Genomic DNA, 27,005 nt, shown 5'->3' on the forward strand with positions numbered 1-27,005 from the left:
GTTCACCTCCTCTGCCAGTCTGCAGGGGCTGCTGAAGTTGTTTTATCTTTCAGCAGGAGGATTTTGTTCAAAAGTGGGCATTTACATATTAGTTTCTAGTCATATGATGCTAATGTCAATTGCTAAAGGTGATCCTTGTATTTTTCTTGAGTAGTAGGAAGTATTAGTCAATGATTAAAAAAACCTTGGAATGTAGTTTATATTCTGTATCTATTTCTAGATGTCTCCTTCTCATCATCTGCCTTCCTCAACAAAGGCTAAGCATTAATAAAATAATTATTAAAAGAATGAAATAATCTTTCCCTATTTTTACAGTCAAGAGTTTTGAGTGGCAATAAAATGAAAACACAGAAGCCATTCACATATCTCATTGCAGTTTCTGTGGGGAATTTTATTGGATGAATATCTGACAAAAATGCTTTGGAGATTTGTCCTCCTTTTATCTGTCTCCTGTGAAAGAGCAGAACATTATTTTACTTCCCGTGGTGATACACTGCCACATAAATTATTACTGCAGTGTCTCTCTCTGCTGGCATGTTCTCACTGCTCTGGAGTACTAAGCAGGCGAAGCAGATTTTATTTGTCACAAAATCTCACCAGTCTGCAGCAAGAGGCACTTACTGGTACACAGGCTTAGTATAATTAGAGGAGCAGCTAAAAAGCTCCATTACATGGGGATTTTCAAACACGAAGGTACATTATGTGAGAAATGGAGCTGCTGCAATTGCTTTTCTAAGAAATTCTGATACTTCATTTCACATATGCATAATATTTGGGCAGAGCAGGAATATCTCGTGGCTGCAGAAGATCTGTGGCTACAGATGTTATAATGTGGGTGATAATGAAAATTGTTTAGGGAGCTGCAGTTTCTGTACCACACACAAGAGGGCTTCGGCAGCCAATTCCCCTGATGTACCTCTTTTTTAAGGCTGCACCTAAGTTGCATTTCCTCACAGCCATATGACTTAGGAATTTGCTTAAATTTACCTCACTTGCCAGACAACTTTACCAAGATTTAATTGCTTGTTTGAAATGATGAATTGGGCCAGTTTCATCCATTGATCAAGTACCAAAGAGCTGGCTGTGCTGATTGCTTCAGGTATGTCCCTCCTGCAATCCCCCTTTGAATTCAGTGTCATGTGCTGACACTTCATGGGGTTTTTTGGTGGATCAGGTAATAATGAGTAAGAGTCAGGACATTGTGTCTTGTAGTCTCTCATCAGAGATGAACTGTGACTAGTCAGTCTTTTTAAAATTCATTGCAGGTTGTGACTCTTCAAAACTGGATGTGTACAAGTGCATGATGAAAATATTAAATCTGAGAAGGAATAGCCAAACCTCAGATCAACCAGCAATAGTTACTAATTTCCAAGTGCAGTGAATCTGAAGATTGTAATAATGTGTATTGTCTAACAGCTTTTCTCTTTTGAGCCACAGGGGAAGTAGTTGTGGTAAGTTTAAAAGAACAATAAACTCCAGAATCCCATTAGCTTTACTGGAAGGCTGAATGGTAAAACTGCATTTGAATTTAATTCTTCATTCAACACAAACAACAACAACAACATAAACAGGAGAAAAAATGTGATATTTCCTGGAAAAGGATTGTGAATGAAATTAGGTGTGTTGATTGTGCTTGTTGCCATGGCAGCAATTAATTATAGTTTTTGGCACACTTGCACTGACTGGTTTTCCTACAGTCAGGTGGGTAAACATTGTGGGAATCCCTCCTTTCTTCAGTTTACAAATAATCTACTTCTAGTAATGTAGCACCTCCTCACAAATACAGTCAGGGCAGAGGATATGAGATAAACACACATTGGGGAAAGTTGAGGAATTCAGTAGGATTCTGCTGCACCTGAACAGCACAGGTTCAGAACAGCTGAGAAGGAACTGCCCTAGAGATGAATTTTACCCAGGAAAAGTCCTGGGAAGCAAAGCTGGTGATTCCCAGAGCACAATGCCCTCTGAATCCTCCAGCACCCAGGCAACTCAAGCAGAGCAGAGAGGGTAAAAGTTAGTTACACAAACTTTGCCATTCTCAGGCCGGAAGAGACTGATAATTTTGCTGCATCACACTCTGTGGACTAATAACTGACTGCAACTTTGAGAGTATAGTCTGAATTTCTTATTCTGAGCAGCAGATTGATTTTGGCAGATGCAGCCAACACCTTGTCTATGCAAAGCAAAGTGTTCCTTCTCCATAGAGCTAAGCCTAGATTAAAAATGTAAATCTTTAATGCTAAAGATCCTAATTTAACATTCAAAGACCTCAGGAAATTGAAACTGAGTTTCTAAAGAAACTAATTTGCACTACTGGCTTTTTCCTTTCATTATGAACATTTCCCTATGAATACATGAAATTGTTTTGTTAACTGTGTTTTTGGTTTTCTGACTTTACAGGAATTATTTGTTCCCTAGCATGGGAATGAATGCCTAAAAAAATTATGGTGATGTGGAAATGAAACCTTTATGTAGAGTTGATTTGCTCGTGATATGTTTGCCATCAGTCTGGTCAAAAAAGGACCTGGGCTTAGTAGGTTCTTACTTAGGTTTGCTGTAAAGTTAGTCGAGGCAGAGTCTACAAGGATGTCATACATCTTGATGGCTAAAATATATTATTTAATAATGTTTCTAAAAATGAGCACTGTACAAACTTTGTGGGCCCCAAGATTAGAACAAAACCTCTCCAAGACACAGAGCATCACTGATAAGCATCTCATGCCTGATTAACAGCTTGTACCCAATGGGGTTAAATGTTCCTGCAGTTCTATACCCTTTGCTTTCCCTTGGATTTAATTGGGAGATGACAGTGGCAGATCATTGCAGGGGAGTGATGATTCAGGTGTATGAGTGCCTCTGGTTCAGATTTATGAGAAGACAACTGATAAAACCTCTAAGACATGGTGTTTGTGGGGCTAATTTAAACTTTCAAGCAACTCTGCAAATATAGCTGGGAAAAAAAGAGACAAGCTTGGGATCCTAGTTAAGAGTGGTGCCCCAAGGCCTGCTCATTTTGCCTCACTGCATTAGTTAGTCTAACAAAACATTTCACTTTGCTTCATTAACTTTGTATCACCCAAACATTGCAATTACAAGGAGGTAGCAGCTGCCTGGCTTGTGGAACTACAGAGGCATTTTCACAGATTACAGATGCAACTTGGAGATGTGAGAAGTAGATGGCAAGAGCTTAAAATGATGCTGTGGCTGCTTAACAGTGTATTCCTAAATATAGAGACTATTATATTCCCAGCCATACACACCTTCCAGTAGTTTTGCAGAGCAAAATGTGGTCTGTAGTGTTGATGATTACTGTGTTTATTTAAACACTCTCTCTCAAGGAAAATGTTCCTTTTAACTGATCCTACTGCTGAAGCCCTACTGGTTCACGATAGCTTGTTGCCATGGATGGGTAATGATGTCACACATTCTGCCCAGTGTCTATGCCAGAAAATAAATGAGAATGACTTTTTTAATTACTCAGAGTTACTTAGCAATTCCCTGGAAGGCCTGAAGTGAATTACAAGGAAAAAAACAAGATGCCCCATTGACCCTACCTGCACAGTATCTTTGTGCCAGTGAAGAGAAACAGTAAAACACCAGAGTAAATCCTCTGTGGGTTTGAAAACAAGGTTCTATTACTGAAATACACTTTGTTACCCAACATATTTCAGCAGGCTGAAGATGAGCAGGAGGCAGGGTGAAGTGTGGCTTTAGGACTCACACATGAACACCTCAGTAACTTCTGGAGAGGGAGCTTGTGTCCTTCCTTCCATCAGTGACATTCTAACAGGAAAATGATCCCGTGCAGGGTACAGACATCACTGCACCAGCTAGTAAATGCCACTCTACTGCTTCTCTCAGACCCCGTTTCAAATTAGGTTAGAACTGGCCTTTTGGGGTCGGCAGCTGGAAGGCACAGAACAAGAGGGAATCTCTTGTAAATATACCAGAAACGTTGCCAGAAAGCAGGAACACAAACTGTGCTTCTGCTCCCTAAACCTCGGCTCTGCTTCCTCCTCCCCTCACGGACACGGAGGGGAATTTGGAATGCAGGAGCTTTCTCCCCTCCGAGGTGAGCCCATCCCGAGGCTGCCGCAGCTCATGGGGATGGAGTTGCCCGTGGTTTTGTCACTCTGTCCCTCTCCGTGAGCAGCGCTGGCTGCCCCATCCCTCGCTCCGCACACGCCTGCGGGGCTCGCCCGGGGCCGGGGCTGGGCCGGACCGGGCCGGCGACGGCCGCGGGGTGCCCGGTCTGCCCTCGGGGTACCCGTGCCGCCCGCGGGGTGCCCATTCCTCCCGCGGGGTGCCCGTTCCTCCCTCGGGGTGCCCGTTCCGTTCTTGGGGTGCCCGTTCCTCCCTCGGGGTGCCCGTTCCTCCCTCGGGGTGCCCGTTCCGCCCTTGGGGTGCCCATTTCTCCCGCGGGGTGCTCGTTCCGCCCGCGGGGTGTCCGCTACCGGCACATATAATCATTATAATGCTACTATAATACCCCGCGGGGCGCGGAGCAGCCGGGGCGGGGCTCGGGGCGCGCTACCTGCGCTGCCGCGGGGCCGGGCGGGGCGCGGCGGCGGCGGCGGCGGCACCATGAGGGTTAACTTGGGCGCGCTCTCCCTTTTCGTGGCCCTGGTGGGACTTTCGAGCTTCATCTTCCTCGTGGTGGCCATCGCCACCGACTTCTGGTACATCATCGATGCCTCCAAGCTGGAGGCGTCCCAGAACGGCACGGACGCGCTCAGCTCGCACTCGGGGCTCTGGCGGACCTGCCGCGGTGAGTGCGCGGGGCAGCGGGACCGGGGCAGCGCTGCGCTCCGCATGCGGGATCGGCGTGCGGGATGCGGGATCCGTCCGGCTGCGGGCTCGGCATGCAGGGATGCGGGATCTGTCCGGCTGCGGGCTCGGCATGCAGGGATGCGGGAGTCCGGCTGAGGATCAAGCTGCGGGGAGGCAGCTGCACGGGTCCCAGTTAGTTGTCCATCTGCGGCGGTCCGGCTGTGGGGATGCGGGGATGGGGATGTGGGATGCGGGATGGGGATACTGGGATGGGGATGTAGGATGCAGGATGAGGATGCGGGATGGGGATGCGGGATGGGTATATGGGATGGGGATGCGGTATGGGGATGCAGGATGAGGATGCGGGGATGCGGGGATGCGGGATGGGGATGCAGGGATGCGGATGCAGGATGGCGATGCGGGATGGGGATGCGGGATGGGGATGCAGGATGTGGGATACGGGATGCGGATGCGGTGTCCGTCCGGCTGCAGGGTCCGGCCCGGGGCAGTGCCCGCTGCCGGCGGAGCTCCGGCTCTACCTGGTTGGAGGACGGGCGCTCCCCGGCCGTGCCCCGCACCCGCGGGCAGTGCCTTGTCAGTACCTCCCGCGTCACTTGCCCAAGGAGACATGGGGAGAGCGAATTTTCTGCTGCTGTAACCTGATTTTACATTAACTTTTAATTCAAGATAATCTAATAAACGTTAACCATTTGGAAGGAAGGAGATGTCTTTTCATTTGGCTCAGGAAATTAAGGGGCGAAAGTTCTGGGTTAAAGCCATTAAAATTATAAACAATAACATATCAAATAAAAATAAAACCACTATCTAGTTTATTTACATAAACAATAGAGTTAATTTAAATATAAGTATTATTACATATCATCCTATAGAATTATTATAATCCTACAGATCAATATATAGGATTTTCCCCATGTAGTTATTTTGTTTGCTAGGCATTTAACTTTTGGTTTTGATTCCACTCTTAGAAGCCAGGACTAAGTAATGTTTGCCATAGGCAAGAAAGGGTGTTTCCAGAGGAGCAGGGAGAAGGGTTGCAGGAATTCTCCCTTTGCTGTGCACTGAGCCCTGTTGCAATGAGCAGATGTTTCCCTGCTGAGTCCAGTGGTCAGGCTCCGTGGGAGCAGCTGATGCTGCATGCTAAAACTCCTCTCATTTCCTTCCCCACCTAGGAGTGGCTGGGTTAGGAGCAGTAGTATTATAATGATTATATGTACATGCAAAAAACCAAATATATATATAGCAAACTGATGTAATAGTGTAATTTCCCCCCTTTTTCTACTAGTGAGGAGTGAATGTTACCCTTTGATAAACCCCTTCTGGCACGAGAATGCGAACATCACCGAGTCACACAGACAGCTTTTGTGTGAGTAGCTTTTATATTATTTTATATTTCCATCCATCCTTCCCTCCCTCCCTGGCCACTTACAAGGACTCATTTGTGATTCAGAAGGGGAATTCACTGGGAAAGGGTTTTGACTCTGCTTCTGTACAATATCTGTCACTGTCTGTGGTCTTTAAGTGTGTTTACTGCTGAAATAACCATCTATTTGGTGACAAGTTCAGCTAATTTCTGCCACAGGAGCTAAACCTCTGACTGGAATGGCACAGGAAGGTACGCAATTGCTAAAAATAAAAGGCAAAAAGTGTTCACAATCACCTCAAAGGAGTCTGATCACTGAAAATGCTTAAAAACACATTTAAACTAATCTTTAACACAGCTACTTTTCTAGCATTTCAGTGGGGTTCATGGCACTGATGAAAGACTTAAGTATGGGAGAATTTAAGAAAATAAATCAATGACCAAAAGCAGTGTTCAAAGTCTTTGAAGAACATCGTGTTCAAAAACATTAGGCTTCTAATGTATTTTCCTCTTTTTCTTTAGATTCATTTGTCAATGCCAGAATGTTTTCGAAAAGTCCAAACTGAACATTTTCAAACACTTACAGAAGATGATTTACCATCTTTGCATCATGTATTTGGCACAATCCTTTCCTCACACACCCTTGTGTATGGGCTTGCTATTTACAATTTTTTTTATTTACTCACTTCTCCCTGACTCTGCAGAATACATCCATATGTATTTTGTTTCTTAAAACAGAACTCTTGTCCTCAAAACCAGCCATTCCCTGGGTTCCGGAGAGGCTTAAAGGGTTTTTAAATTTTAAAGTTTTTTGGAGCAGCAGCTGCAGGTGCAGCGCCCAGAGGAGGTGCTGGGGCTGTGTCACAGCTGGCCTGGGAAGGTCAGAACCCAGTGAGCTCCTGAAGCAGCCAAACAAACACAGCAGCAGGGTCAGGAGTGACAGCCCAGCATTTAAACACATCAGCAGGGTCAGGACTTGCAGCCCAGCATGTCTCTCTGTGCTCTCAAATAGGAAGGGCCAATTTTTTAATCTTCCATGCCCAAAGCAGAGGGCTGTAGCTGCTCAATGGCTCTGAAATCAGGGCAGTGATGGCTGGATCACTCGAGCCTGTGAGGGGTCAGCATTAACTGAGCCTCCCTGATCATGTTTTAAGTATCAACACCTCCACTGTTATGTTGGTCCAACATTTCAGGATGAAACCATTTGCTTTTCAAAAGCTGTGTGCATATTTGCCAAAGGTTATTTTTCTCAGGTGAGAGATTGCAGCTCTTCAGTTAAATAGCAAAACAAACCCAAAAAGCAGTGCTCTTTTGGTTATACAAATGATGTTGGCTTGGAAACAAAGGATGGCTCTTTGTGAGTCATGAAGTGTAAGAAAATAGTGGATGTGAATAAAAATTGTATTAATGATGATGTTTACAGACTCTTTGGGGCCTTGGAGAATTTTTTTCTCTCGCTTTCACATCAAGTACTATTTTTATGCTCCTGGAAAAACACTTCTGGACTGCAAAGACACTTGCATATTTTATTATAAACAGGCATAGTCTGCCTAAAAGTGATGAGAGAAGGAATCAAAGATACTTCAATTGAAAGAACCTGCTAGGTTTGATTGGAATGTTCTACTGAGTTAACTTTTTGATTTTTTTGCTCAGCTTCAATGCAGTTTCAGTGTGATGAGGCTACAGATCCTCAGCAATAGCAGCTGAACATAGAAAGGACCACGTCAGTGTTTCTTTCTTCTATGAAATACAGATATTTCTAGACATCTAGATTCATCAGGTCCTGAGATAGTACCTTCTACATCAGCTTCACTCTTCTCTCTTAAATGCTACTGACTGTGGCCACTGAATCATATTTAGGCAGATCATGGCAAAGCATCTTTATCTACAACATATTTTAACAAGAATTTTGGAGGGAAATCCTGTGATCATGGATTGCAGTGTAGTTACAGCAGTTTCTTCATCAGCTCCAATATGTGGCAAACAAGCTAATTGCACAGCTTTAATTGGTTACTTCACAAAAAAGACATTTTTCTCTCTGTGTGCCTGTGAAGGTGTCTGTGAGGCACAGTCACATGGGATTAATCTCATTCCATCTAGCTGTACACTCATATTTCTCACTGTTTGATTGGTACTGAATTTCATGAGCTCTGGCAACATCAAACCTGTTTCCTTCTGGTTATTCCTAAAAAGACTTTAAAGGACTGTCTCCTAAAGTAGGCACTTAAATCACACATTGGTCACATCCCTCACTCTCCAGAGTCTGAATGCTCTTCCTGGCATGAATGAACAAGACACAAGTGCAAAGAGATTGGAGAAAGTCTGTGTGTGAGTGCAAAGAGCTGGGACTAAGTGGAAACAGAAGTGCTGGCCACTGCCAGAAGACAAACCCTTCATTAGAGAATGAAAAGCCTCCATGGTCCTTTCCTCCACATTTCCAATATCTCCCCTATTCATCCCAGCAGATTCCTTTTAGGCTTATTGTGTACTTCAAATTGAGCTCCTGGCAAATTAAAATAATTGGGTGCATGAGTTAAACCCCTGTGCTAGCAGTAATATTTCCCAGGCAATCAACCCAGGGCTGGCTGAGCCTGGGACTGGGGTGTATTTTCACATCACAGGAGTGCCCTCGAGCTGCTCCTCTGATGGATTGGACACAAACACTCTCTCCTCTTCATTAGCCTTCCCTTTCTTCTCTTACCACCCCCCAGCTGAACATGCAGTGTATACCCTCCCTCCCCTCAAACCCACAATGGATAAATATTTCCCTATTACAGATTACACCATGGCCTGGTTATTTGTTTAAAACATCAGGCACTGTCTAAAGAAAAATACCACTCTACTGCCTGCTACTAACTTTTCTGAAAGCTCTGCATTAATAAAATTATTTTTCACTGGAGATGTACACTTTCCTCTGGCCAAAACAGGAATAAGATGAAACTATCACTTTCTGTAATTTAGACAGTTATCAGAGTGTCTTGGTGACTACTAGGATTAAAGATAGCCCTCTGAAAATTCCCCTTAGAATTTAAATTTGTTAGCAAAGACACCTCTGTTATTTTGCCTTGCCATGTGTTCTCCTGTGCCATCAAGAGCAACATTTTTCATGGTGAGCTGAATCCATCTCTCTCTACATGACAAAATAAGGATGTCACTGACTTCAAAGGCAGCTGCATTGAGCTCTGAGCAGCTTCACCATTTTCCAGTAGCAGAAATGTAACATGCAAAATCAGATCTAGATGTTGAGGATCACACACAGAATAGAAGGAATGGCACTGCTTAATCAGCTGAAACCTTTTCCCCAAGAGTTTGAGCTTTCAAAAATAATTTCTTAAAAGAAAAGAAAAACCCAAACAAGAAACCTCAACTTGTTACACTGGTGAAAAGTTGCTCTTAGACATTTTTGTCACATAAATATTTTCCATTTACCAAAGTCTATGTTGTTAATAATAAATAAATGCCAGTACAGATTTAGCTGAAGGCAGCACCAGTGTAATCCTTGCAAAATATGGTAAATATTTCTATTCAAAACCAGAAAATTTCTCTTGAATCTCAGTTTTGCACTTGAGCTGCTGCATGGTCCCACCAGCACTGCAGAGCTGGGGCTGGAGTTATAAAAAATAATGTGAGAGGAACAGCTGTTCTTTCTTACTGTCTGTGTGACACACAAAACTTCTGCATTAGGCACCTACAAGGTAAGATTTAACCTCTGACAATCCTGATTTTTTTATCAGAGATTTGAACAACATGGCCAGTGATTGATTTCCTTTTACAGGTCCATTTTTAGTACTCTCCTCTATTCCTGACCCATCCAGAAATGAGTATTTAATGAATGTGGTTTCCACTCATATTGTTTTTCTGTTCTAAAATCAAGGCAGGAGCGTGCAGCTGCCCATGCAAAACTGCCTAAAGTGTTCTCCCCAGAGTATTTTTATTTTTTCTGTTTTAGACATGAATGTAACTGGAAGCATGAGGCTGCACTCAGGTTCGTGCTTCCTGCAGGGAAATGATCTTTGCAGCAGAGGCAGCTCTGATGCCTCAGTTGTTTTAATGGAACAGCTGCCTTGGTTTCTTCCTCAACAAAATGGGTTTAATAGCAGAGATAAACTTGTCTGGATTTCCTCACAGCATGTGGACCCTGTAACAGTCATGCACCAGCTGCTTTCACACTTCACCCTGCTCCAGATTTACTGAGTTGCAGTTTATAATGTTGGAAAGAATGCTCTATTCTTTGGACACTGTGGCTTTTTTTTTCCTGTCAGATTTACAGCTCTTTGCAAATTTTCTTTTGGTTTTAAGCTACCAGAAGGAAACAGCTGGGGCTGGAGCAAGAGCCATTTCAGAGGCCAAGTGAAATGAGACCCAGATGATGCACACAGAAATTCTGGTTTAATTGGTCTGGTAGGTGTGTACCTGTTTCTGAGCAACAGTGCACTGTTCCTTCAGAGAGGGGCCAGAGGACATCTGCTTCAGTACTTACTGCAGCTATAACAGTAAATATATACAGAAATCTGAGATAACTGCAGCTGAGGCCTAACCAGTGACAAATTCTGATGAATATTCTCATTTTCAGATTCATTGGTACCCCAGCAGCAGAATGTGAGCCATGGTGCATTGCTCACATCCATCATTCCACCCATTCCTGCTCCTGCAGGTTTTGTCAGTGCCACCTGCTCCAGCTCTAGCAGCATTTTATTTCTGCTGCCTGCAATTGGTTTTCCCGTTCAGCTCAGAGATTTTTTGAGAAAAGCAGGAAGCCAAAACATGTAACACACAGACCAGAGCCTGGCTAATCATCCTGGAGGCCCCTAACTCTTGAGCAATCCTCCTCCATCACCTTTTCTCTGTTGAACAGGAGGGGATCCTTCCTGACCCTGTGACCCAAGCCAAGAAGTATCACATTTAGCCACAGACAAGTTCTTTCAGTTGTTCATTGGTTTCCTAACTTGTTTCCTTGCTTTTTCCTAGCAAGCAGGTCAGGCTTTCTCTGTGCACTTTTTCTTCCTGGCTTTGCCAAGTCCTTCTGGAGCAGCCCCATTGTTTTTAGCAACTTCCATGAGCCTGTTTCAGCTGGAGGCTTTTGTCTTCCTAACTGGCTCTTTAGTTACTGCTGGGTAACACAAACAGGCCCTTAATTAAGCTCTTCTGAGCCACTGCCATTTGGAGTATTTCTGATGAGGTGATATTACAGATTTCTAGGCACTATTTGCTATTATAAGCTGTGCAAACAAATCCAAAGTTAGTTTGAAGCAATTAAGCTGCAGGATGTTAACAGGAGATGATTAACAAAACTGCTGGGCTTGCATTTGGTTACTTCTGACCCTCTCAGTGTTTCTATTTCATTCCACAGATTTCCCTCACAAACAACTCCTCAACAACTGTGTTGGGTGGTAATTTAGAGATGCCTGCCAAATTCTCAGTTCTGGACACACACTGCAGATGTCATTCTTGCAGATATTTGGCCAGAGCTCTAGTCAAAGAGCCTTGGCTGGCTAATGTAAAACTTCAGTAACCATGATTAAGCAATTTGATTCTTTTTTGCTTCAAAAAAAGAGAGCGTTTCTTAAAAGTTTATGAGTTTGTTTTGGTATTTCCAAGATTAAACCATTGGATCTTTCATGTTGGGCTAACAGGGGACTCAGGTGTTGAGAAATAGGTGTGGGAAACTGAATTCTGTTTTACAAGAAAGTGCACATGCCTCTTCTTGTCTAAAATGCTTAGGGTGGGTTTTTTTTCCCAATACTAGAGTAATTTCATCAATATGAAGACACTTATATGTTTAATACATAATGCATCAATGTGTATTTCAACAGAAATTTAAAAAGCACTAAAATGATGGTAAAATGAATGTTTTAACTTCTTTCACAGATGATTATTGAAGACAGAAACACAGTAAAAATATTTTAAGTAATTTTCTTCTATAAACTAATTTTGTTCCTCTAATCAAGGGATATAATGGCATAATATCATATGCCAGATGGCATGAATTCAGATTCCTGAGTGGTTTCCATGGCAGCATTTTAGAATAAGTTTCCCAGGCAGTTTCAGATTTCATTGTACAAATGAGTAGTAGATATTGAACTAGAACACTGGAGATTATAAAAGTACTATTTAAGCAAATAGAGTTCACTAAATATTTGATTTCTAAAAAGCTGCCAGTGATTAATGAGGAGTTTGATTCCAGCTGTGGGTAGGAAAAGTAAGGCTCTGTCACTCTGTCACAGTGAGGTTTGTGGGTTTCAGCTGAGCTATCCCTAAACCCTATATTTTCACTGAAGAAGGCACAAAAATCAGAGTTATTCTGATATTGCAACTGTCACGATGATTAATGTAATCTAGGAAGCTCCCAAGGATGGTCTGGTATGGTTTTCCCTTTCCTTTCCTTCACAAAGTTCCATTCAGAGTGTGTTTTCCTCACCCACGTGTGTCCTGGCTCAGCTTGCAGCAGCTGGAATCACACCATGACAGGAAAAGTCAAAGAAATGGCAAATTAGTGCTGCTGTCCTGAGGTGGAGTTTGTCAGCAGGGACTTGGGCTGGTGAGGGAAATCACAAGGCAGAGAGCCAGCCATGAACTTTTGGTTGTGTTTGTTCTCTCTCAGCAAGGCCAGCTCTGAGGACAGACTTGCACCACTCTTACATCCATACTTTCCAAATGTTAATTACATCCTCCAAATGCTTTTTCACCTTTTACCGCAAGACCAAAGTTAAAGTGACACATGGATATCAGAATGGTGGGGAATAATAAAAAATGAGACCAAATAACCCTCAGCAAGCTCAGATGTGGCTGAAGAGCACACTCCTGTTGCTGCTGCCCCTCTGGAATATGAGAACTGATTTGGGTGCCCAATCTCTGCTCTGTCACACTGTGTGTCATCACATCCCCAACCACCTCTAGCCACAAGAAACTCCTGAGCTAAGTTCCATGGCTGTTTCTCTAAGTTCCATGGCTATTTCTCTATTTTATAAGTTCCATGGCTATTTCTCTAAGTTCCATGGCTATTTCTCATCTTGGAGTCCAGCTAAGGTTTGCAGGCAGTTTTGACATGCTGCTTGTTCCCAGTGAGCTGAAGATTGATCTGGCTGTTAGCACTGAGAATTGTTTTAGATGTTTGTTGGCCAGGAACAGCAGCCATGGCCAGTTTTGCTGAAGGAGGGCCCAGGGAGTGTCCTCAGCTTCAGAATCAAAGAGGGGAAGTGCTCTCTTCACTGCAGAATGTTGAATTCGTGGTTTCTGAGCATCAGCTGGTCCTGATATGGTCAGCATATGTGGCACTGAATATGAAAATATAATACCAGAAGCAGAAAAACACCCCAAAAAATTACCTCCCAAAACTTTGTCATTTTGAAACAATTTCTTAGCTTTTTTTTTTTTTTTTTTTTTTTTTTTTTTTTTTTTTTTTTTTTTTGTTAGCATGTTCTGTGCTACACAAAACAATGTCTGGAAGGCACATTCTACTCAAGTACAAACATCAGCAGTGCCTTGATGCCATGCAGACCCTTCCTAACCTTCCAGGCTTCTGGAACTGAACAGAGACATGCACACAGTTGTGTCTGATCTTTGTAAAGCTGCTGTAGAGGATGAGCTGGATCCTCAGCCAGGGGCAGATGCAGCAGCTCCAATTCCATGGGCAGTCACAGTGACTTGAAAAAATTGATCATTTGATCACACACCAACTGTGAGCTCCTAAGTGATTCCTTTTCCTAAGCTAATGGTGTATTGTTCCTCTGAAATTAAATGAGACAATGAAGCCTAGACATCGTCAGAATATGGATTTTACATTTTCTTTTCCCAGATACTCTGCACTTTACTCTCAGATACTCTGTACTTTACCAACAAATGATACTGGAATTACTTTTTTTTTTGGTTATTATGCTAAACTAAGGTTGGGTTGAAGATTGTGGATAGATTACATCAGAGAGAACAATGACACAATAATGGTTTATGATGGAAAAAACCAGGGTGATATGAAAAAATACATAGCAACCCTCTGTTTACACAGCTATTAAAATGTTATAGGGATCAAGAAAGACTAATGTAGAACATTTAGCATGGGAGGAAGCAAGCAGGATAGGTTAATGCACTTAGTGAAGCTGCTGCAGAAAACTGACAGACAGAATCAGAGCTGGATGGCAAAATTTCCCTCTAGTTGATGGTCAGCTGCAACAAAGGAAAAGGTCAGCAATCTGCTACATCAGTGCAGCAGAGGACACGTGACAGCAGAGAAAGCTTTAATCAAAGCATGGCTGGATCTCACCTCCCACACAGAACAGTGTTTTTCACATAACAGGGCTGCTTTCCATTAGGGTTGCCAGTGCCTACCTGGGTGCATCACCTGATATCAGCTGGCTCAAGAGCTGAGGACAGTTTGATTGCTCATATGTGTCTGTGTAGACAAATCCTCTGTATCTGTGGTCTCTGTTTGAAGCACAGGCTGTGACCCTGTGAAGGTTTGTTCTGCCTGTCACCTTTTCCTCCATACCATATGTTTGTCCTGCTGATTTACACTGAAAACCAAGGCCTTGTCCAATTTCATGTTTGTGCAGCACAGAATGAGGCTGTGATCCTGATCAAAGGGGCTCTGCACTTAATGATTATTGGTACACCCACTGACACCATAATAAAATACTACAATATTAACATTCTTCATTTTTCTCCAGACATGCATGGAACATTTGTCATCCTGATGCCCCTCAGCCTGATACTGATGATTTTTGGAGGAATGACTGGATTCATCAGTATTCTTGCCAGGGCCTACCTGCTGCTCCTAATGACTGGACTGCTTTTCCTTTTTGGAGGTACTAAATCAAACTCCTGGCCTAACTCTTTAAGATAACAAGAGGTGGTATCTGGGAAACATCACTTTGTTTCCCAGGGAATGAAAGCAAGAATTTTGCTTTCAGAATAATGCTGGTGTTCATTCCCCTGGTGTCTGCTGGGGTCCTGGCTCTGGAATGGAGCTACAGAGGAAAGGCAAATATCCCTCCTTGGGGAGTGAGTCACCCTTTGAACAATCCATGTGTGCTGTGCCCATTAACACCAAAGGTTCAATAACTTCTCAGCATGGTGCACAAATCCTTTACAGGCAGGCTAATGGGGTGATGGAAAAGTAACCATGGAATTACTAAATCTTAGGGTTGCACATATTTGGCAGCTGTTAAGAAAACTGATGTTTTTAAAAAGGCATTTGCATTGAGTTCCTGAAAAGGGACTTTTTAGGCATGTTTTAGAAAGTAATTTATGCATTAAAAAATCTAAAAACATTCTGACAAAGTAGGAAAACAGGAAAACTGTGTTTAAATCTGCATCTTCTCTTCCAAACAGATTTTCAGTGCTGTTTCACAGTGTAACTTAAACCAGAGATTTTTCCTGACAGAAAAGGGGATCCTCAGAATTGGCTCTCATCAATTGCTCATATAGATCTATTTTTAAGAAGAAAATGCTAAGAGATTGCTGGAAGCAAATGCTGCTGTCTCAAAGCCTTGACTGAGCTTTTTAGTCTGAAATGCTCTAACACAGACCAGCCATGCCTCATTGTGATTGTCTCCCAAAAAGAAGAGCAAGTTCTAATTTCAGAGCAGCAGAAAGCTGTATTCACTGAAAAGGCTGCTGGAAAACTGCTCCAGATAGATATTCAGTGAAAGATGAAAGGCTATGAAGTGCCAAGCATGATTATCCCCCTGGGGAGTGGAGCAGGGCCCTTTCTGAGCTGTTTGGGGCTGCAAAGAGGGAAAGGAAACACAGAGGCAGTGCCAGGAGAGGGTGCCTGAGGAGGAGATTCTGCTGCAGGGTCCCAGGAGAACATGGACAGACTCTGGGTGGCCTTTGGCTGGGACCAGCCCCCCATCCTGCTCTGCCTGGATGCACAGAACAGTTTTGTAGGACACTCAAATTCACAAAGTTGAGTGTTAGTTAGGCAATTCTGTCTTAGCAGAAAGAGATATTTGGAGATGCCATTCCAAAAATGTGGGGTTTTTTAAACCCTCACAACTGATATGTTCCACATGTCAGGACATCAATAGGTTTCCCTTTTTTTTTTTTTTTCAAAGGAATTTGCACAGAATTCAGTGCACCTTGTTGAAAATGTCAACAAATCAGTCTTTTCCATTTCTGCTGACAAAAGATATAAAGCAATTTTTTCCCTCTCCTTGCAGAGGACTAGAATAAGGTACAGGCATCAGATGATGGTTGAAATCAGGAATATGAGTATGAATTTGGACTGATGGATAACTCAACACTCTTCTGTCTTGGCTTGCCTCTAATCAAACATATATTTCTGGCAAAAAGGCAGCGCATCAGGACTTACTGTAATTTCATAGCAAAATTTTCTCTCTCGAATCAAATCCACTATTTTGTCCTGAAAGTGTTTCAGTATTTACTTTCCCTGGGCTGCAGTCCTTTCATCCAGGGCCTTGTTACTGCCTCTTCTCTGCTGTTGATCCAGTAAAGGGTGATTTCCATCAGTACCTGTCCTTTGACTGACAGGGATGCCAGGCTCAGGATGCAGTGTGTACCTGTTCCAGATGTGCCATTCCCTACATTTGCCACCTTTTGAACAGTCTTTTCATTCTGAAAACATCTGGCTCCTTGTTTGAGTACCCTTATTAATTTATCTTTAGTCTGTCCCAGAGATGTTTTTGACTCAGGTATTTGGCAGTGATGGGAAGTCATGGCAGCACAACACTTGGTGGAAGGTGATAGTGGAGACCAACAAATTTACATTAAACACTCAAAACTGACAATAGTCAGGGAACATCCTTAATTCAGTGACCTGAAATGCAAGAGTCTGGGTCTCTGTGGGCTTTCTTGCACAGGGAGACAGCTGTCCATGGTGCTCAGCCATGAGGAATCAGGCAACATTACAATCCAGTTCTGAAAGCAGAGCTGCACATGCATTAGGTATCTGTAAAATACATGTTTATTGAGGGAGGCTTGCTGCCAGATGCTGTGGTTCAGTCTTTGACAGTGAGAACACATTTCTCTGTGGACACAGATGACCCTGCCTTTACTTCTCTCTCACCCTCATTGCCCAAGAAACCAACCTCAGCTAGATTTCAAAGATAATCTGTAAATCTGGTCTGGCTAGAATAGGAAGGAATGGCAAAGAGGCCCCAGGACATATCCAATTGATTGTTTTTAATTTCCTCAGTGGCTGCTAAGTAGCTGAACATGTTTCTCCTTTCAGCTCTCGTTACCCTGACAGGGATCAGTGTCTATATTGCATATTCAGCTGCTGCCTTCCAAGAAGCTGTTTGCCTGCTGAGGAGCAAGGATCTCCTGGTGGAAATCGACATCAGGTTTGGCTGGTCCCTGGCTCTGGTGTGGATCTCCTTTGTGGCAGAAGTGCTCACTGGGGCCGTGTTCCTGCTGGCAGCAAGAGTGGTGGGTCTGAAACGGCAGCGGGAGCAGGCTCTGTGAGCAACAGGTGCCTTTGCAGCCACAGAGCCATGCGGAGGCTGAAAATTCAGATTACTTGGTCCATCTGGTCACCAGGGGCAATAAGAGTGCAAGGCTGAGCATCCTGTCAGCTGCTGTAAGCCTTTTTCCTCATGGGTGTCTGTAAAACACAAAGACTGGTAAATCAGTAAAACATTCCAGGTGTTGTCAATTAGGAAACCCTTGTGTCCTTAGAAGAGAGTGCATTGCAGTGTTTGTATTTCCAGAATAATTTCAGCTGGCAGCTCATCAGACATCTCCATTTGTTGCTTAGAACAAGGCAGATCTCTTGCTTTCTTTTCTCCTTTCTGCTGTCTCAGCCAAGTGACCTTGCAGGCCAGATTTTGGTTTCTCCTGAGAGCTCTTAGAAGGACGGGGACCTGTTGGAGTGAGTGCAGAGGGGGCCATGGAGATTCTCAGAGGGCTCAGCCCCTCTGCTCTGGAGATGGACTGACAGAGCTGGGGCTGCTCAGCCTGGAGAAGAAAAGGCTCTGGGGAGACCTTAAAGCCCCTCCCAACACCTAAAGGGGCTCCAGGAGAGCTGGAACGGGACTTTGGGCAGGGGCCTGGTGCTTGGAACTGATATTTCACATCCTTTGCAACCCAAACCATTCCAGAATCCTGCACTCCAGTAGATAGTAGTGCCTGTGATGCTGAAGTTCTCCAGAGCAGTGCAGCGGTGAGTGCACTGCAAGAGGAAGATACAGCTGTTTTCCAGATGTTCTAATGAACTGCTGGGGACAGCCCCAATCTCTCAATGATCAGCCTACATACTTCTCTCCTTCAGCTTTGTCAGCTCTGCAATGCAGGAGATGTATCTGATGTGTTTTCCAGTTTTTACTTTGCAGTTTTGATGATGCTTCTTTTTCATGAAGCTTGTGCACGTGCTTTATGCTAGAATGTTTATCTTGTGCTGAAACTGCTGAGTAAACTGAACATGCAGGACACATGAATTCCATTTTGGGTGCCAAGCAATCCAGTTTTTCCTCTTCAGTGCCCACTGAAGTTACTGAAGGAAGTTCCCCCTGACTGCTGTGCTGAACAGAGGCTTGAATGTGATAACAGCTCCACTACATTTCTGTTGGATCATGCATTTCTGGAGGCCCTCAGCACTGTGCAGCTCAGGACTGTGACTCAGGAGCTGTCAGGCACCCTCTGTCACTGGGCAAGTCCCTTGTACATTCTCCAGCAGCACAAAGGGCATCATTCACCTACCTCTGTTAAACACCAGAACAATTTTATCAGTGTGTCCTGTGTTTAAGATTGCACTCTGACCAAGCTCAGCTCTAATCTTAGTCCCAAAGTACCAATTCTTTTATGAAAAAATAGGCTGGGAGCTCCTGAGAGCTGACAGACTTTGGAGATAGAAGGGAGCATTTTAATGCCATGTTGTGAATGGAAAACTGAGCCAGGAAACTTGTCCAAGGTCACATGAAATCAGAGTTTCTGAATCTTGGGCTAAGACCTTACTTGTCAGATCTTGCTTGTTACTGGAATTAAATAAGGCTCAAAATCCTCAATAGACTGAGCAGTAGAAATTCTGTGACTAACTAGTACAATTTTGTAATCTTAGCTGCTCCCACATTGGTTTCAGGTATTTTCCATGTTGCCTTATGTTGGGACCATGTAATTGAGTCATTTTACAAGTTAAAGCATACCAAATCAGCTCTATAAGAAGTGTAAGAAAAAAAAAAAATCCTTTGTAGTAAAAATTCCATGTGCTTAAGTGAAATATGTAAAATGTAATTCTCTGTTTTGGTGGTGGTGAAACTATTTATAATGCAATTTGTATGATGTTACTCAGACATTACTGCAAGCTGTAACAGTAAAATATCATCTGAGTTATTTTTGTATATTTATTACAGATGTTATTTTAAAGTGGTTTTGAACGTTGTAAAATTAAATAAAATGACATCTCAGAGTGGGAATTATTTGCTGAGACGTGAAAGAACTAAGATATTTATTTTCTTTTACCTTTTTCTGCAGATTTATTCTACTGTTTTTATAATGCTTTTGAAGTTCCTGTGTCAGATGTGGTAGGTATTTAAAAGACATTTACACAGCTACAATATAAAATACTCAAGTGATCAAATCTAATTAGCAAGCCAATGAATCTCTTATTGAATTAGAGCAATTCTCATTTCCATGCCTCTCCTAAATTTCTCATTCTGGCTTCCTGCAATATCTGGCACAAGGCTAATAAAAGAGTATCTTCTGCTCCTTAACGTTTGCATAACCCCTGAATTTCTCTGAAATTCCTTCTGAACACAAAGAACAAAAGATGGTTTGGAATAGTCAAATTAGCATTGAACATTTTGAAAAATTATACTGGGAAGAGGAAACATTCTAGAAAGGACTTTATGTAATTTGAAAGAAATGACCTTATCAGCTTCTTCCTCTTGCTTAAATTAATGTTTATTTAATACCATGTCCTTTGCTGTGTTTTCCCCAAAATACTTTACTGAGATGAGGACAGAGGCTGCTCCCATTGCTCTGTGGTGAATTGCAAACTCATTGGTAATTTGCCACATCAAAAGTGAAGAAAAACAGATATGCAGAGCAGAGCAGCACTGTCAGAGTGCTCACAGCTCCTGCCCTGCACCAGGCACTCCTTTCACTTCTTGAGGGGTGGCAGAGAGGTACAGGGGAGGTCAGAAGAATCCTTGAATGTGAAAAATGTGGAAATATACAGGATGTTCAGAGGCCATGATGGTGAATGACACCACAAGGATTCAGTGTCCCTGCAGAGCATCTCTGTGTCCCCACCTCCGATGGCCTGGGGACAGCACTGCTTTGGGCACAGCTGCAGCCAAAGGAGCCCCAGGGATTTGTTATCCACAGCCAATAGCTCCTGTGGGGCTGGCAGGTGCCTGTCACAGGCACACCCTCCTCAGCTGGACAGGGGACACAAAATCTGCTGAGTTTGGCACAAGAAAAGGGCAGGGAGAGGTCACTTGCCAATTACTGTCATGGGCAAAACAGACTCAGCTTGAGGAAATTAGTTTAATTTATTAGCAGTCAGGGTAGGAGAATGAGAAATAAGCTTGAATCTTAAAAACACTTTCTACTCACCCCTCCCTTCTTTCCAGGCTTAACTTTACACAATTCCCTGTCTCTTGCCCCTTGAATGGCACAGTGGGACAAAGACTGAGGGTTCAGTCTGCTCACCACGCATTGCTTGTGAAGCATCTTCCTCCTCAGGGAGTGGACTCCTCACACTCTGCCCTGCTCCAGCATGGGGGCCCTCCCAAAGGGCCTTCCATGATCCTCCAGTGTTCTTCCCCTGGGCTGTAGTTCTTCACAAACTGCTCCAGGGTGGGGCTCTTCCAGAGGCTGCAGTCCTTCAGACACATCCTGCTCTAGGTGGGTCACAAGTTCTGCCAGGACCTGCTCCAGCCTGGGCTCCTCTCTCTGTGGGTGCTGCCAGGACCCTGCTCCAGCAGGGGCTGCCCAGGAGATCCCAGCCCCTCTGGCCGTGCACCCTCTCCAGTGTGGGCTCCTCCACAGCTCCTGGTGGGTCTCTGCATCCCAGAGCTGCTCCCTGGGCACTGCCAGGGAATCCCAGCTCTGTCCCTGAGCCCCTCCTGCCCTGCCCGGGGCTCTGCAGAGCTGCTCCTCTCTCAGCTCTCACTCCTCTCTCAGGCTGCAGTTTGTCCTTGCCCAGCTGCTCTTCCCCCATCCCAAATCTGCCATCCCAGAGGTGCTGCCCTGCCCTGCCCTGGCCAGTGGTGGCTCCATCCTTGAGCTGCTGGCCTGGGCTCTTTTTTCAAATGAAATTCAATGGTCTCAACTATTTAAAGTGGAAAAACAAAACCTGAAGGAATCTGAGCCTGCTTCATAAATAAAGATGTTCTTTTCTCTGGTTCCTTTTGTAAATTCCTTGCAGTGAAGCAATGCCTAGTTAGCCAAGATATATCAATAAAAAATCCCCATGTCCCCATGCCTCTTAACTGTCATTTCCATATTAACAGACTTAATTGCCAGAATGAAAAATATTAGAATAAATGCTCTGTGTTAGAGAGGCAAACTCCCCCCAGAGTTGATGACCATGCTCAGAGAGATTTCCTGGGGCTTCTAAGTGGGCACAGCTGTTAGCCCAGAAACTATGGGCTCACAGGAATTTGGTCAGGTGCTCTTGAAGGCCATCTAGAACTGCTTGGAAGGTCAGGTTCTGCCCAGAGTTTGAGTTATCCCTGGCTTAGGTCATGGGTCTTTAACTACTGGATTACCATTCTAGTTAAATTGCAAAAATTACACTTTTTCCTGTTGCTAAAGCATTGTGGTGGTCTTTTACTGCAGTAGCTTCCTGTGCTTTACACATCAGCTCTAACCCTAATGGAAGCCCTCAAACTTTGCCCTCCCTTTTTGACAGTGTTTGCAGCAGCCCTGTCCCTGTCATAGCCAATTTTGGATGCTCTCAGTTTATCCTGAGGGGTCAATCCCATTTTGTACTGGCACTAATCACCGTGGATGCTCTCAGCTGAGATCTTTTCTTTTTGGAGAGGTTTGCACAGAAGCAGTGGTCTGTGCTGACATCTCATGGCCGCTCTGGGAACTTGGCTCTGTTTGGGAAGAACCTGATCATTGCTGTGCCTGCAGCACTTGCAGGACAGCCGGACAATCCCGTGGGTTGGTGAAAGGCTTCAAGATCTTAAAGGTCTTCTCCAGCCTATTCTGTGATTCTGTGCTAGTTTTTGTATGGTTGGAAGAGCAGGGGAAGCTGTCATGCTCACTACAGCCTTGCTCCTGGATTAAAGTTACTCCTTGCCATCTGGAGTTAAAATGTCAGATGTTGAAAAATATGCTGATCATCTTTAAAAACAAAATAAACACAAAACTTTCTTAAAGGTTACTATGCTGTTCTTAGGAGCTATAGCCATGTCAATGATGGTTATGTTTTGATTTAGGTCAACCAGCACAGTTTTTTAATATACTTGTGGCATAAATGTTGAAATTAATAGCTGGAGCTAATAAAATTGAATATCTGAGGATGCAAACAATAAAAGAAAAAAGTAGCTTTATATCCTGGCTTATTTTCATGGTATGACAGACTGTCTAAGAATTGAACAATTGAACCTGACTTCAGGATTGGTCCAGACAATCTAAGAGAAGTTCTGGATGAAACAATGTGCGACATTTTATTGTGGCTCTTAATTTTTACCCTCTCTCCGTAATTACTTTTTTAAGGAAGTCAGGAAGCTGTGCTCCCAGTATGACTGAATTTTGATTGAATAAACTCCTAAAAGTACTGAATTTTGAAACTATGCAACAACTGTCAAAGCAGGAGAGACCAAATCTAGCCTCTCACATTTATCAGATTCAGTCTTCCTTTCCCAGTAACTGTGGCAGCATTATCCACGCCAGGGCTATGAATAAATCTCTGCACAGTCTCTTCAGACACAGCTGTAATTCTCCCAAGCCCAATGACCAATACAGCATCTCCTGAAAAAAAATATTCTTAGCTGTAGTGCAGCCTTGACTTGCTAGACTTACTTGTTGGATGAGCAGTATTTGAGGATAATTCCTTCATCCCTGGACTGTGGTCCCAGGCAGATGAACAGCAGCTGGTTTGGATCTGCAGGATTAGAGGGAAAGAAGGAGGGGAGCTGCGCCATACCCCACTGTAACTGCAGTGGCACTGGCACTGAGATCTCTTGTTCTGTGCGACCAAGTTTCTCAGCCTACTGGTGAAGGAAAGCCATCCTTGTGATCTTACAGGAACCCTTCAGGTTCCATCAACGCTGGGGACCAGGCACTGAATTTAGCATTTGCAAAACTGTCAGAAAGAAAGGGATATGGGGCTTGAGGAGGGCAGGTTTCCATCAGTTAATGAGTTACTGCTTACCAGCCAAGCTGTCACAATCAAATGCATTTATGCTCCCAAGCCACCTCCCATCACTCTTGGATGTTGAAATGCATTAATTCAGCACAGCATCTCTCAGCCTGGTCCTGTTCACACAATGGTTTAAGCTATTGGGTTAATATTTCATTTGGAGCAGACCAGAGCTGATGAGCAGTGAAGTATCAAAAAGAAGCACTTTGGTGGTAATCTGCTTGTTTGCCTCATTTCAAAGACAGCTGAAAGACACCTCGGTTGGGGTTGAAGGGATGGGAGGCAGCTCTCTGAAGGGCTTTTGGCTCATAATGTTGCCATTTTCATTTTTGCCAAGGACAAAGCCAACACTTGTCATGGAAGGCTGGGATCCTCTCAGTGTAATGCTCCCTAGGTGTGGAAAGGAATCTCTGTGCCAAGAGCTGAAGAGCATTTGCTAATGGCTTGTGCTTCTGGACAACACATCTGGCTGCTGGTGGGGCCAACATATTTCTCCATCCAACCTGGCCCCCTCAAATATTTATAAGCTAATGTTCTCTGTAATGCTTGTAGCATACAGAGAGGCTGAACCAAATTGCACTGTGGAGGAGTCTCTATTTTCACAGCCTTTTGGAACTGACTGCATCAGTGCTGTGAAAATCCTTTGGCATCATAAACCTTTTATTGCCACAGTTCCCACTTGAGTAGTATCACACAGTGAAACATTTAATTATGCAAAAAAATCCCACCAAAAAGCCAAACAAAAACACCCACCATAAAAAAGAATTTTATATCTGTCAAGCAACATCCGTAGATGAAACAAAGTTTTTAGGACTTGCAATAAAAAGTCTTTTGAGTGGATAAAAAGTCTTTTGAGTTGTCTGTCTTTCTGTTTTTATGAACAGTAACTTCCAGGCCTGGCACTTGGCAGCTGTATCTCCTTATCTGTGGCAAAATTCATGGATAACAAGACCTTTATTAGTTCCAAGGCGCTTCTGACAAAAGGGAGAAGTTCTACATAAGTGAACCTGTCAGTGGAAGGTGTGGTCACTAATCCAGCTGACCCACACCTTTGCTGGATGGGCTGACTAACAAAAAGGGGACAGTGCAGTGTCTTTAGGACCTGTTGTTTGTCACAGCAGTGTGCAGAGACACAGGACTAAGCCTGTGCAGGGAGCTCTGCTGGGCTGGCTTCCCTGAAAACAGGATTTGTTATTCCCCCTCAGGGGTCTCTGTGTGCGTAGGCAGGAAAATCAGCAATATAAATGAGAAAAAAGTCCCCTTCCCATACAGCTATCCAGTAGGAAAACCACTCTCCTGCTTCCAAGCCTCTCCTGGACACAGAGCTGTCCTTCAGAATCTCTGGGGCTCACTTTCCTGCATTCCTGCTCACCAGAAAGTCCTTTCCCTCCTCCTTGGCAATGGTGGCAGTGCATGGGGACCCTCTGTCACCATAACAACTGGGCTATTTGTCTTATAATTCAAACTGCTCTCTCTAAATTCAAGGGCCTCTTCCTACACACCATCCAGAGCCCATCAATCCTTCCCTGAGCAATTCTACATTCTTTATTGGACTAGTAACTCCCACACCCACTCCCTCTAAAGCTGCCTCTGCCATTTTATCTCCAAAGCCTGATGAACCATTTACTCACCCATTTGGAAAGAGAATTGAATTGGATACAGGAAAGCCTCAGTCTTTTCAAAGCCCTGTGATTAACCCTGTCCTCTTGGGTTGGCCTGGGGGAGCAGTGCCCCAAGGAGTCCAGAAAATAACCCCACTGTGTGAGAGCAAACCTCTCACACAGTAAATCCCCCTGTAACTCCAGATTCCTTTGGAATCTAGGTGACATGACAAGCATTAAAACACTAAAGACTTTTAGAAGGCAGCATGTCTCTCCAAAATAACAAGTGCTACCCCAAAATCTTACTTAGCTACTATCTTTCCGACACAGGACTAACAGAATCCATTTCTGTGCTTCACCCTCTCTAATGGCAGTGTTCCTACTCAACTGCCTCAAGCTGAATAACTGACTTTACTAACCCCCACAATGGCTCATTTAGAGATTGAATATTTTTCATCAGATTTGCTTTCATTCTATGTCAAGACTTCAGCCTGCACTGTCAGCTGCAACCCATACATATACTGCAAGTCAATACAAATATTTTCTACTAATTTGGAAATTAGGTTAAAACGTGATTACCCTCTAAATAGCACTGTTACATGAGAGAGGAGCACACAGTATAAATTAGTGCTCGAAATGGAGTTTGCAACACACATAATCATAACTTGGCATTTCACCAAACTCATTTGTGAGCTGTTAGCACGGCGTGGGGAGCCCAGCTTCCTGGTAGCTGTTCTGTGGGAATGTCATTTCCCAGAGAAGCAGCCCCAGTGATGGATTGCAGCACTCCCAGCCCTGCTCTGCTGTGCTGTGCCTGAGCAGCCACTGCACGTCACTGTTGTTCCACACAAGAGAGCCCCAAGAGCCTGGGAGCAGGAGTGGGAGAGTCTGTTTGCCTTTTCAGTCAAGGGGAGAAAATGTGCTACAAGCCAAGGGATGAAAAAAGGGGGAGTTTTTGTCCCCCAGACCAGAGGCCCTTCATACATGCTGCTCTTTCCCTTTTTCCTTTGCCTGTGCAGAAAAAACCCATCCATCTTTTTGCCTTAAAGGTATAAAAAGAGAGTGGCCATTAGCCAGGGATCACAGATCCTGTGGGAGTGCCAGCTCTTCATGAGAAATGTGGCAGGGCACTGAACCTCCTGATGGCCAGGTCCTGCAGCAATGACACCATGGTGCTACCGTGGGGGCTGAGAGCAAAGGCACAAAGTGCTCAGACAGCAACATCATGTTCTTCTCAGATTTGGAGCATTTATTCCTTCCAGGAAAAGGGGAGATTTGGGAGTGTTATGTCGTGATTTTAGAAATGAAGACCTTGCTAGTTTGGCATAACTGTAGAGCCAGGAGGTTGAAAGGTGTTTTTCTAGAAGCACAACACTCCATCAGCTATGTCAGGTCACAAAGACTGTGTAGCACAGAGCACCCCCTTCCTGTACCTGCCACTAAAAGTACTGACACATTTCCACTTCAAAACTCTTTGCCAAGTTTTCAGCAATTCCCACATTGTCTGAAAATTATTTATCCAGTGCAGGCTTTCTGTGGCACTCAGCACTCTATAAGCAAGAGTTCCCCATCCATGGGTCTTCCAACCGTGCTTCCAACCCCCAGTGCCTGCTGCTCTGACCAGATCCTCCTGCTCCAGCCTGGCTGGGTGCTGCTTGCAGGGCATTTCATGCCCTGGCTGGCATTCCATGGGCCTGGGGTCACGAGGAGGAAGCCACACTCCATCTGCAGGTGACACCAGGTGCTGTGTGCACATTCTCAAGCCAGGTTTACTCATCCACCTCCAGTTCCAGCCCCCCAGCTGAGGGACACGTTCCAGTGTGGAGCAGCCCTGCTTCTGCCAGGTTTGTGTGGTGCAGGATGATTCCCAGGCCACTGTGTTTTTCCTGATATTGCTGCCCTGATTTGTGGTGATTACAGTTATTTCACAGATGCTTTCCCGCATCTCCAGCCTGCAGGAGAGATAAAAACTGAGAAAAGCATT

At 44.0% G+C, this 27,005-nt stretch overlaps 1 protein-coding gene across 2 annotated transcripts; it reads left to right on the top strand.

Annotated features, from left to right (window-relative positions):
• The first annotated feature begins 4,523 nt into the window (after nt 1-4,523).
• Nucleotides 4,524-24,137, top strand: TMEM114 (transmembrane protein 114). 2 transcript variants are annotated; one of them, XM_074552846.1, is made up of 4 exons: nt 4,524-4,768; nt 6,074-6,154; nt 14,812-14,949; nt 17,337-24,125. In XM_074552846.1, exons 1-4 carry the CDS (start codon nt 4,585-4,587, stop codon nt 17,567-17,569), a joined length of 636 nt encoding a protein of 211 aa, XP_074408947.1. In that variant the 5' UTR covers nt 4,524-4,584; the 3' UTR covers nt 17,570-24,125. The 2 variants fall into 2 exon arrangements, with proteins under 2 accessions (XP_074408947.1, XP_074408948.1); XM_074552847.1 differs by lacking the exon at nt 4,524-4,768 and adding an exon at nt 4,804-4,962 and having other exon boundaries at nt 17,337-24,137.
• Nucleotides 24,138-27,005: the final 2,868 nt, after the last annotated feature.

Source organism: Zonotrichia albicollis, chromosome 16 (genome assembly GCF_047830755.1).
Source record: "Zonotrichia albicollis isolate bZonAlb1 chromosome 16, bZonAlb1.hap1, whole genome shotgun sequence".
Classification (NCBI taxonomy): domain Eukaryota; kingdom Metazoa; phylum Chordata; class Aves; order Passeriformes; family Passerellidae; genus Zonotrichia; species Zonotrichia albicollis.